This window comes from Phocoena sinus, chromosome X (genome assembly GCF_008692025.1).
Source record: "Phocoena sinus isolate mPhoSin1 chromosome X, mPhoSin1.pri, whole genome shotgun sequence".
NCBI classification, from domain to species: Eukaryota; Metazoa; Chordata; class Mammalia; order Artiodactyla; family Phocoenidae; genus Phocoena; species Phocoena sinus.
Window position 1 is genome coordinate 119868590 of NC_045784.1, and position 12010 is coordinate 119880599.

At 44.6% G+C, this 12010-nt stretch overlaps 1 protein-coding gene and 1 pseudogene across 1 annotated transcript; both read left to right on the forward strand.

The window, feature by feature from the left end:
• The window catches only part of LOC116747212, a 60739-nt pseudogene extending 55927 nt beyond the window's left edge, over positions 1-4812 (forward strand).
• Positions 4751-6178, forward strand: LDOC1 (LDOC1 regulator of NFKB signaling). Its single transcript, XM_032620973.1, has one exon. The coding sequence runs from the start codon at positions 4918-4920 to the stop codon at positions 5356-5358; it is 441 nt and encodes a 146-aa protein (XP_032476864.1). The 5' UTR covers positions 4751-4917; the 3' UTR covers positions 5359-6178.
• The last annotated feature ends 5832 nt before the right edge of the window (positions 6179-12010 follow it).

The window sequence follows — 12010 nt, forward strand, 5'->3', positions numbered from 1 at the left end:
ACCAACTGTATAAGCTCTTGTATGTTCAAGGTGACTAATTATATTAAAATAACTAGGAATGAGAAAACATGAGAACAAAAATCTAGTGCAATATACTGTGGGCAATAACTTCTGTATTACAGCAATATAAAAACATACATGAAGAATACCAACTACTTAATAATAAGACATTAACTCACAGAACTCATCATTCAGTTACAGAAATCTGATTTTCCAGTTCTACATCTGAGGGACTGTGAGTGTATTTGGTGCCATCCTTCATCCTGCATCATCTGAGAAACTGAGCTAAGTTGGGCCTCTTTAGTTCTGAGGCAGGAGCGTACCTGGGAAATTTAGGTGGAGTATTTATTATGCAATTATTAAGAAGACATAGCTCTGTGCATCCTATCTCTGTCTCCTGACTGGTAAGGGGGTTTGACATATATCTGTTAGCAGAACTATGTGTATTAGGGTTCTGTAAACACTGTGTGTGTGCGTGTGTGTGTTAGGATTCTGTAAACTATGTGTGTGTGTATACGTATACACACACACACACACACACATATATATACACATATCCACACACACGCACACACACACATACAATGGAAGGAGGCAAACCAAAGTTTGGATTTTCAACAATCCTGTTAAGTGAGATCTGTAGGGAGAACGAAAGCTATTGGGGATGTTTCCTTTTTATTTCAACATGCCAGTATTATTTAATTTCTTTTAACATAAGAATATATTTTTTTCAGTACTTAAATAAACATGTAAAAATGTTTCAGGGCACTTCGGTAAGCTGGAGAGGATGAATATACGAGGAAGAAAGCTGTACCTTCTTATTTCTCTCTTCAGGCTAGAGGTCTCCGTAGCCCTCTAGATGTGGTTACTGTCAAACATAGCCCCAGGTGCACCTGCTTAAGAAGAAGGAGGGGGCGGGGTCTAGGGCAGAGGCCCAGATCGTAGTGACATCCATCTGACCCTCTCACAAACATCCCCTTCAAAGCTGTTTTCTGCTCCTGGCTGCATATTCAAGTGTCAGGATGGTTTTCGCAATCTGTACACATTCCTCTGGAAGATGAAAAATCTAGGGACGTTTTCATGTTTATTTCAAGGGAATCTTACAGTCTTGCTGCTAGGTGTATACCAGGGCAGGATTTGGAGCTTGGAAGGTGGTAGAAGTGATAGGCACCAGGGATCACTCCCTTGGCCTTGGGCCCGTGCTCATGCCAAAGAGTGGGGTTTGAAGCCCCCCTCGGGACGTTCTGGGCCAGAGCTATTCTGATAAAGTTTCTGAGTCTGAGATAAGTCACATGGTGTACTTATCTCTGCCGCCAGCATCTTCACACAGCTGTAAAGGAACATTCAAGGGTCACTTTAGAGGAGAAAGGGGAATAAGGAAGGCAACATACAGTCATAAGCAGGGTGAATGGGCAAGGAAGGGCTGGCAGGCCTAGACCTTGGTGGGAGAGCCTCCTGGGCACTGCAAAGCTGGTTAACATGAACATTGCAATTCTATATAATTTATATAGTGATACTGCTCACCTCTTCCTGACTGCTTCCCTTGTGAGTCACTGATGAACTGCCTGTCTCTTTTCCCTCCCTCCAAGTTGGGAAGCACCTCACAAAATCGCTGCTCAGCTCTGTGGCCAGTTCTGGCCTGGGCATTTCTTGTTGTCTAGGAACTCAGAGGCCCCTCAGAGATAATACTAGTGGTTGCTTCCTGTGGTTTCCTCCCTGACTCCCTCTGTCATGGGGTTGTATGAAGAGGACTAGGGCAGCACGGGCCTAATCATCTCTGGGTCCCCATCAGACCTTGATTCACAGAAGTACAGTGCATAATAATTTTCAACGGAAACGCATGGGCATCAGAGTCAGAGAAGCTGAGACTGTGGTATCTAACGTATCACCAACATATTGCTCTCCTGGGTTTAGGCTAGCCTTTAACTCCTGGGTCTCAGGCTCCCAGAGTGCCCATCCCCATATATGGTCCTTGTGCAAGGGTCAATGAGGCAGCCCACGTCAATCGCCAGATCTAGTGCCTGCCATAGAATGTGTGTTCCTCGGAGTAGAACTCTGGACATCTCCTCCTGGATTAGGGTCTAGACCTGGTAAGTAGAGATGGATACTTGCACCGCTGCCCCAGGCAAGTCCACCTTCTACCCTGAGCTGTGAATGAGCAGGATGGCCAGAAGCCTACCTCTGACATTTCCTGTCCCTTCTTCATTCCAGCCACTGAACATTTATGGAGCACCTAGTAAGTGCTTTCAGATGTAGAAGATGAAAGGATGAATGAGAGAGGGTCCCTGCTTGGCCTCTAGGGCCTTCTCAACCAGTGGGGGAGCTCATATCCCAGGATAGTCCAAGGGTTCATATTCCCTCCTACCTGTTCTTTGCCCTGCTCACCCTCCAGCACTGCGATCCCCCTCCTCTCCCTACTTGGACCTTGGCCTTGTTTCTCTCCTCTTTCTCAGCTTCTCATTTCCATGGATGCCCATTCAATTCTATTGTAAAAGAACTGAGTAGGGTTAAAAAATTTTATTTTGCCATTTATTACAATGGAAACTATTCATGATCGGAGATAGAACATACTGGACAATTTGAAGAATATTTCTGAACACTTTGTGCAGCCACCACTTCTAATTTTTACCTTAACATCTGTACCCTGTGAGATTCTTTCATCCACCAAATATTTATGGAGCTTCTACCATGGGCCAGGCACTTTTCTTGCATTAGGGATAGAGCAACCAACAAAGCAAAGTCTCTGTCCACATAGACTTACATTCTAAAGTGGAGGCAGACCAATAAACAAAGTGCTGTATGGTATGATGGCTGCTGGTATGATAAATGCTATGTAGAGGAATGAAGCAAGGTAAGGGGTTAGAGATTACTGGCAGATAGTGGGGTGCTCTGATAGATGAGGTCGTTAGGAAAGTCCTCTTGGAAAACAGTGGGAGAAGGAGTCAGGAAGTTAAATGAGGAGAGAGCCTTGCAAGGCAGAAAGGATAGAAAGTACAAAGATCCTGAGGACAGAGCTACTTGATGTGTGTGAGAATCAGCAAGGAGGACAATGTGATTAGAGCAGAGCAGAAACTGGGAGGAGGCATAGGAGATGAGGCAGGGCCTACTAGGCCATTACCAAGACTTTGGTTTTTATTTTGAGTGAGAGGGGAAAACTATTGGAGGGTTTTGAGTAGAGGAGTGAAGTGATCTAACTTTTGTTTTAAAGGATTCCTGCGCCTACTCTGGGGAATATATACACTATAGGAAGAGAAGAGAGGAAGCCAAGTGATTAGTTGCAACAGTCTGTCAGAAAGGAGGGCTGGGAGCAGGGTGGTAGTGGTAGAAGTAACAAGAAGTGATTCAATCTGGGATATATTTTATTTTATATTATTTTTATTTTTTTTTGCGGTACGCAGGCCTCTCACTGTTGTGGCCTCTCCGGTTGTGGAGCACAGGCTCCGGACGCGCAGGCTCAGCGGCCACGGCTCACGGGCCCAGCCGCTCCGCGGCATGTGGGATCTTCCCGGGCCGGGGCACGAACCCGCGTCCCCTGCATCGGCAGGCGGACTCTCAACCACTGCGGCACCAGGGAAGCCCCGGGATATATTTTAAAAGGAGAGCCAACAGAATGTGTTGGCCCTAAGGTTCTCATTCCGACTCATTTGTCAACTATTTGAATAATAACATTCAAAGTAGAAAAATAAAACCATTTTAAAAACACAAGTGCTCATTGTTAAGCAAAGAATAATACCCAGTAGTCAAGGAACACTAACATTAGGACAGGAAATAGAGTCAAAGATAGGATGCTAAATTTTGCAGAACTTTTTACACTTTGCTATTTACAAAAATAATTTTAAACAAAAGGATAGAGGTACACAATATTATTTTCCAACTAAAGAGGAATCCCTGTTTAAATATTGTTTTGTCATGAAAGACAGGACCCCTACATATATGGAATCCCCCCCAAAAAAATGGTTCTGACGAACCTAGGGGCAGGACAGGAATAAAGACGCAGATGCAGAGAATGGACTTGAGGACACGGGGAGAGGGAAGGGTAAGCTGGGACGAAGTGAGAGAGTGGCATGGATATATATACACTACCAAATGTAAAATAGATAGCTAGTGGGAAGCAGCCGCATAGCACAGGGAGATCAGCTCGGTGCTTTGTGACCACCTAGAGGGGTGGGATAGGGAGGGTGGGAGGGAGATGCAAGAGGGAGGGGATATGGGGATATATGTATACATACAGCTGCTTCACTTTTTATAAAGCAGAATCTAACACTGTAAAGCAATTATACTCCAATAAAGATGTTAAAGGAAAAAAACAAGGACAGGACCCCTGAGGATCTTTCATAACTCTTGAAGGATGTGACTCCCGTGGTGCAGCCAGCATTGCTAATAGTTCTTTGGGTGAGGGAGATTTAAATAAGCAAAAAATGTGTGAAAACCACGCAAACGGAATCTGGTGGCCACAGACCCACCAAAAACACTGGATTGTATGAGTCGGCTGGGTTGAAGGGTGGTTGATCCTTTAAACTTGAGCAGGTTGAGCCTCTCAGAGATGGGTCTTTAGCGCTCGCTCAGTCCTGGCTAAGGCCGGGCTCACATCCAGGACTGGGTCTCTGCCCACCGCCCTTATCCACTGGCCTGGAGACCTACATGCTCGCAGCCCGTGACCCAACCCGCGCCACCCCGGTCCCGCCCCCAGCCTTCCCGGGCGCCCGCCTCCCTCTAACCGGGCGGCGCCGGCGCGCCGGCCGTCAGAGCGGCTGTGTGGGCGGAGCTTGCGTCGCCGCCGGGACCCCTGCGCGCACCGCCCCTCGCCCCTAGCCACCGCGCGCCTCCACGGACACGCACTTCCTGCGAGGCCTCTGTGCGCACCTTAGGCGAGCCGAGCCGAGCTGAACTCTGCCCTGCACTTGCGAGCTGTTCGCCATGGTGGACGAGCTGGTGCTGCTGCTGCATGCGCTCCTGATGCGGCACCGCGCCTTGAGCATCGAGAACAGCCAGCTCATGGAACAGCTGCGGCTGCTGGTGTGCGAGAGGGCCACCCTACTGCGCCAGGTACGTCCGCCGAGCTGTCCGGTGCCCTTCCCCGAAACTTTTGACGGCGAGAGCTCCCGGCTCCCCGAGTTTATCGTGCAGACGGCGTCTTACATGCTTGTCAACGAGAACCGATTTTGCAACGACGCCATGAAGGTGGCATTCCTAATCAGCCTGCTCATCGGGGAAGCCGAGGAGTGGGTGGTGCCCTACATTGAGATGGATAGCCCCATCCTAGGTGATTACCGGGCCTTCCTCGATGAGATGAAACAGTGTTTTGGCTGGGATGACGACGAAGAAGACGACGACGAAGATGAAGTAGATGATTACTAGGCCCGGAGACCCTCGGGCCTAGGGGGAGGGCCCTGCACGCCGCCACCTCCCCCCTCCCCGCCTTGCCCCGCCCGGAGCCGCCGCGCTCCCCTAGCGCTCCGATCCCCTTCCCTACCCCTGCCTCTGGTTGTCTTCCTCCTCCCCCCCTCCCCCCCGTAGTGCTTGTCTTTGTTCCGGGGATAGTGCTCCAGTTACCGGCTGCTGAGGCCTGGGCCTCTCTCTGAAGTGCGCTGCCTCCCACTTGGCCAGCCCCAGGACCCTCTCCTGCTGACTTGAACTGTGTTCTGAGCCCCAACTCTAGGCCAGGCCCCTGTTACCAACTGGACGACGCACAGCTGTGCCGCACAGCCCTGCCAACTGTCAGGCCTACATTTTGCCCAGAGACCTACGCTGCCACCTAAGCACCCTCCACCACATTACAGCGACAGACCAGGCCTTTGGAGATAAGTAGCAGCCTAGAAGATGCCTTAGTTGGCTACACCTCCTGGGACACTGGTTTGGACTGCTCACCACCTTCCCCCAAGGGGCTAATCTTTCAAGCTGGTTAGTTCCCTGCTAACGCCCAAGGTCTTCTCCTGCCCCACCAGATTGCTGCAGGAGCCTGTTGTGCCTGGCAGCCAAATTGTTGACATTTCTCCTATGCACCAGTTTTGCACAACTGTCATTTATCTTTCAAAATTGCAGCAGTCCCACAGATGTGTGCATTTGGACAAAAATACTAAAAACAAAACAATACAAACAAAAGCAGGCACTCAGCCCAGCTCCTCAGTACTACCTGGAAAAAGCATTTGCATTCTTTTCAATAAATATCAAGCACTACGAAAAAAGAGTCTCTTTTAATGGTTAAGGGCTGTCATTGGCCTCTGCTACTCACCCTGACTCCCATATTCTCATTGATATCAGGGAACCTAGTTCAATCCCAGTATTCCCCACTGTCATGTGTAGGCTACAGAGGACAGCTAACATAGGGCTTTATGGGGAATCTGGTACTCCCCTCACCAAAGCATTTCTTGCAGCCCTGGTGAAGGGAGTGTCCTCTGGGGCTTCCAAGATGACATGTGTAAGGAGTGGCTGAGCAGGTGGCGCACCATCCCAAACTGGGACACTTTTGAGAGAGCTTAAAGGGGACACTATTAATTATTAGACTGGGACAGCAGGCATAAATCAGGACACACAATATTCCTGTCTTCCTGAGCTTTTGGGTTCTTCCTCAGCACGGCAAGTTCTGCCCCTTAACCCTTAGTGCCTGTGGGGTGCTGTTGAGTTCAGGCTTCATTTAACAACGTAGCACATTGTTTTAATACCCCTTTGAGGTGCTTGAGCTAACATTAAATCCTAGATCCTGGGTAAATGCACCCGTAATAAACGGAGCCTGATTTGAACATTTCATCTTCCTTGGGCAGATACCCTTAGAATCCCCACCCATCTATGTGCCCCAGATTCCTGCCTGTAGAAATTGACAATATGCCTGGCTATCTCCTGAACTAGATCTTATACTGCTATCTGAGCTATGCTGAGATTTCTTTGTGGGCCTGGATTGCTCGGAGGCACTAAGGGAGTGGGGTGAGTGCTGAGAAGAATCTGCATACCTTTGTGAGGCAGTTACCCCAGGTTAAGTCACTGAAATGTTAAATCAGGGAAGCTCAGTTAGGGGATTTGTGGGGCCTATCTCTGCCAGCCAGGAGCTGTCAGGAGCATTTGGGAGGTTCCGAGTTCTCATTCTTATCTCTATCTGCCCCCATGTCTTTATTGTACCACGTCTGGAGCCAGCTCTACCTTAGAACCTCTAATTAATTTAGGTAATAAATTTTCTTGTTGATTAAGACCTTTTGAGTCTGGGTATTCTTTTATTTGTATTGTGACGTAAACCTCACATTGTGGGTTAAATGAGATACTGGTCATCATACCGGGTACTTCAAGAGGTGTGATTCAATGAGATTGCACCCATGAGGTATTTTGAACTGTCCCTGCTGCGTGATGAGCACTCAGTAAACATGGGCTCTTACTCCCAGGCCTGGGAACCGAAGCATCATTCCAGAAACAGGTCTCTTGCTATGACCTTGGCCTTAGGAAAATGTCAGGAGTCAATAGGAGCAGAGCAGGCTCAGGAAGAGTGGAAATGAGAGCATGACAAGACCTCATTTACTCTTTGGGATCTGACATGAAGTCAGATAGAAAGCCGGTTTACTAAGTGAACAGGCAAAGTCCAGAGCAGGAGTCATTTTTCCAGTCTAGGAAAGTTGTTTCTGGAGGGTGGGACAGGGGTAGATATGATGTAGCAAAGGAGGTTGAGGTCCATACTGGGGGTGGATCTGGGGAAGTAGTGGGCAAGTGCTGAAAGCTAGGTGAGACCCCCTGAGACCAAATATCAGTCATTCGAAATAATCAGTGGTCCAGGTAGACTTAGAGGAGTTAGAGATATGGTGGTCAAAGAAAAGTGGTTCTTGCCCTCATGGTCATTCCAGTTTGTTGCTTTTATGGTGCCTTGGGCCAGAATTGGGATACCTTGCTACAGGTAAGGTCCAGAAAGAGAATCTAGACTGTGATTAGATTTGAGAGTGACCTTTCCAAGGTGAAAGTTGAAGGCATGAATAGATGAGATCTACTCCCCACCACCAAACCAAGTGTGTGCATGCTCTGTGCAGAAGGAAGGGGTTTCTGGTCAGTGAAGATGCCAATGCAGCACCTGAGTAGCACTCATGACAGCTAGGCCAGGAGCTTCTGGAATCTGAAACGTACATGTCCTGGGCTTGTATGCACATGCCTGAGCTGACTCTGTGTGTGTGTGTGTGTGTGTGTGTGTGTGTGTGTGCGTGTGTGTGTGTGTTAATGTCCTTCATGTATCATGGAAGAGCGGTTTATACTGTGAGCTGCAGGGAAGGACAGTGTTAAGAACCTGGCTACCTTGGCAGATTCTGCAGTAAAAGCACAGATAGTGGCAAGGGCTTTACCACCACGGGAGGAATTCATGGTAGTGAGATAGTGGCATAAGGCATAGCAGAAGAGAATTGGAGAAGTAAATAAGCATATCTGAAGATAAAATCACCACTCAAATGAAAACTATTAAAAGTAGGTGAAAATGTTGAAATAGCAAATATGAACTTCAGACTCTTGAATTCCCATCACACTGGACTTGAAACGGTCACTGAAATTGTGCTATTAATGAAATGAAATTAATCATATTGAAGGTCATAATCATTTAATCCTATTAAATCTTCCAATGTATGTTTGGATTTCTCTAATCACTTGAATAGGTAAGTAGTGCCATCCATTAATTCTGTGTTGCTGTGTTTTGCCGGATGATATGTTAAGCTAGAGGTACATGATGCACATTGTGTTTGGTTATTTTCTGCTATTACAACATAGTGAAAACCTCAGCAGTTTGGAAGTAGAGGGAGATGTGTTGTTAAAATTAGTGGATATTTATTTTTTAACAAATGAATTTAAACAATTTTTAAAGTTCTTAAAGCACTTAAAGCTAATAAAAGGGTATCAATTCAAGGTCCTGAGAATGTTTTCTTTGATATATGATCAACGTGGGGTAATTGTATGAAGTATATATATTATTTGCTTTGAAATATGAATTTTGCTAAAGTAGCATTAAAAGTGTCTGGTAGTTTGCATTACTCAGTAGTTCAAGTATATTCCCTACAGTCTTATGCCCACTTAGTCCTAAAGGTAGATACAATCAACTATGTTTGGTGTCCTTCGACAGTGCTGGTGACCCCCTACTTCTTACTTCTGATCATCCCCCTTGCGTTTTTTTCCCTCCTGTCTGAAATGCCTCTGTTAGGATTTGTTCATTTATCTTCAAATATTCTATTGTCCAGAGACTTAAAAAAAAATGCAGTTAGCCTGTGATGGGTAATAGCTTGCTTGAAGTATTTATTAACAGCAGAGCAAGATTTGTTGGAGGAGCAAAAGCCCTGCCCCGGATTAGTTGGGTGGGGGAGTGGTGGTGAGATGCTGCAACATTTGTGTACCTCCTGGTATCTGAGCTACGATCAATAACAAATTAATTTTTCTTATGATTATTCCACAATATTTTCGTATCTTCTCTTCCCCTGCCCTAAATGACAAAGGATTTCATGCACAGAATTGCAATAATATAATTCTATTTTAGCCAAAGTCCCTATACAGTCAGTTCAAATGACCAGTCAGTTCAGAGTCAACCAGTCAGCTCAAGATAAAAAACTGTCACAAGACTGTTTATATGCCTCATTTAAAATTGTTACTTAAAAAAAATCATACCAGTAAAAGAAATCAAAGGGAATTATATTTCAGTGGTAACTGAAGTAATTGGGATATTTCTGATTTATTTGTTCTCTAGACACAGATAATTGCACTGCCATACAGGACTTTTAGAGCTGCTCATTTGAATGTACACAAAATTTTAACATGTTCATAAGTAGGGAGAATAATACAGTGAGCCCTCATAGACCCATCTCCAGGTTCAAAACTTACCAACATTTTTGCTTCACCTATCCCTTTTCTTTCTTATAATTTTTATGGAATATTTAAACGCAAATCCCAGATATCATATTAATTCACCCTTTAATATTTCAGTATGTTTCTCTAACAGATAAGGCTTTAAAAACAATCCATAATATCATCATCGTATGTACTAAAATACGATGACTCCTTAATATTTAATACTCAATCCATATTCAAATATCCCCAGTGTCTTAAAATTGTGTTTTTAATTATTTGTTTGAATTAGGTTTCAAAAATGTTGACACACTGCTTTTGGTTTATATATCTCTAAAACCTTCTTTTAACTAAAAACAATTGCCCTCCATCCTTTTTCCCCTACAAATTATTTGTTGAGGAAACCAGGTCATTTGTCCTATGGAATTTCCTATATTCCGGATTTTTTTTTTTTTTTGCGGTACGCGGGCCTCTCACTGTTGTGGCCTCTCCCGTTGCGGAGCACAGGCTCCGGACGCGCAGGCTCAGCGGCCACGGCTCACGGGCCCAGCCGCTCCGCGGCATGTGGGATCTTCCCGGACCGGGGCACGAACCCGCGTCCTCTGCATCGGCAGGCGGACCCTCAACCACTGCGCCACCAGGGAAGCCCTAGAGGCTCTTTATGTATTAGGGATCTGTGATATTTATTGCAAATATTTACTTATTTTAATTTTTTGGCCATGCCGTACGGCATGTGGGGTCTTAGTTCCCAGACCAGGGATGAACCCGCACCCCCTGCAGTGGAAGCATGGAGTCCTAACCACTGGACTGCCAGGGAATCCCTTATGTTGCAAATATTTATGCCCAGTCTATCATTGGTCTTTTTATTTTCTTTATGGTATTGATATTTCAGGCTGTTGTGAAAATGTTTAATATATTTCCATTTTTTCCAGTATCCTCCCATTTCTGTGCTCCCCAATTTATTTGGTTATATTCTTTCTCTTAGTGTTTATACCTTTAAATCGTGTATATACCTCTATTATTTTTCAGATACGAGTGATCTATTTTGACTCTCAGCCATGAAAGATGAGGAACTCAACATATACACTAATACTATTTCCCTATCAGCTTTGTAAGTTACATTGTTTCTGTGTTGTCAGTGTTTGTAACAGTTACATGTTTTTCCCCCTGAACATAATCCCTGCATGTGTTTCAATTTTAATATATCAGACAAATGAATTTAATAATAACTACCTTGTCCAATTTTCATTCAGTGTTTGTTAGCTAGTTTCTTTTTCCATTTTTAGTTGTTTCTTCAAAAGGAAAAAAATCCCCGTAAAACTCCTGGGAAATATATCGTCTGAGGTTTCGATGGTGAATAACAGTTTTGTTATGGGTAGAGGTTCTTTTCTTTCATTGCTCCACTATCTTTTTAGCATTGAATGTTATTTTGTAGAAGTCTGAGGCCATCCTAATATTTTTCATCCATAACTGATTTGATACTTTTGTTGATTTCTCAGAGAATTTTTTTCTTTATATTTCAACAGGGTATATCTAATTGTTATTCATTTTTTGTCATTTTTTTGTGGAAACTGGTGTGACCATTTAACATGTAGATTCGAGACCTGATTCCCTTCTTCAAAGTTTTCATAATCATTTCTTTAAATATGTATAATATATACTGATATTTATTTATGTTGACTCTCCTTTACCTGGCCTCTGTATTTTAAATTTTCTCAGACTTTTCTTAATGTTTTCTTCATTTCCACTTTATTCTCTTTACTTTTATCAATCCTGTTCTCTCTGTCCTTTACAATGATTTCAGAAGTATCTGTCATTCTTCGTGTTGTTTCTAGTTTGGCTTCAGTTTGGTGACAGGTTTGTTGTTTCCCACTTCTTTGCCAAGTGCTGCCAGCTCATGCTTTAGCTTCTATTGACTCGTGCATATTCCTGAATCACGTATTTCTTATTTGTTCTCTTGTTGTGCAGCTATGGATCCTTTATTTTTTTTAAGTTGATGGCAGTGTGCTATGATATTATGATATGATGGTGATATGTGCTATGTTATGATATGATGGTGATATAAGTCACATCTCTTCCTTGGCAGTATTTTGCTAGAGAGTGTTATTTGCCATTTTCTTTCCTGTTCCTTCCCTCCTATGGAAGTGCTTCTAGGAACCTTTCAGTATCTTGCTTCCTTCCTAGTAATGCTGCTCTTCCTCAGTAAAGAAGTTACAAGTCAGCC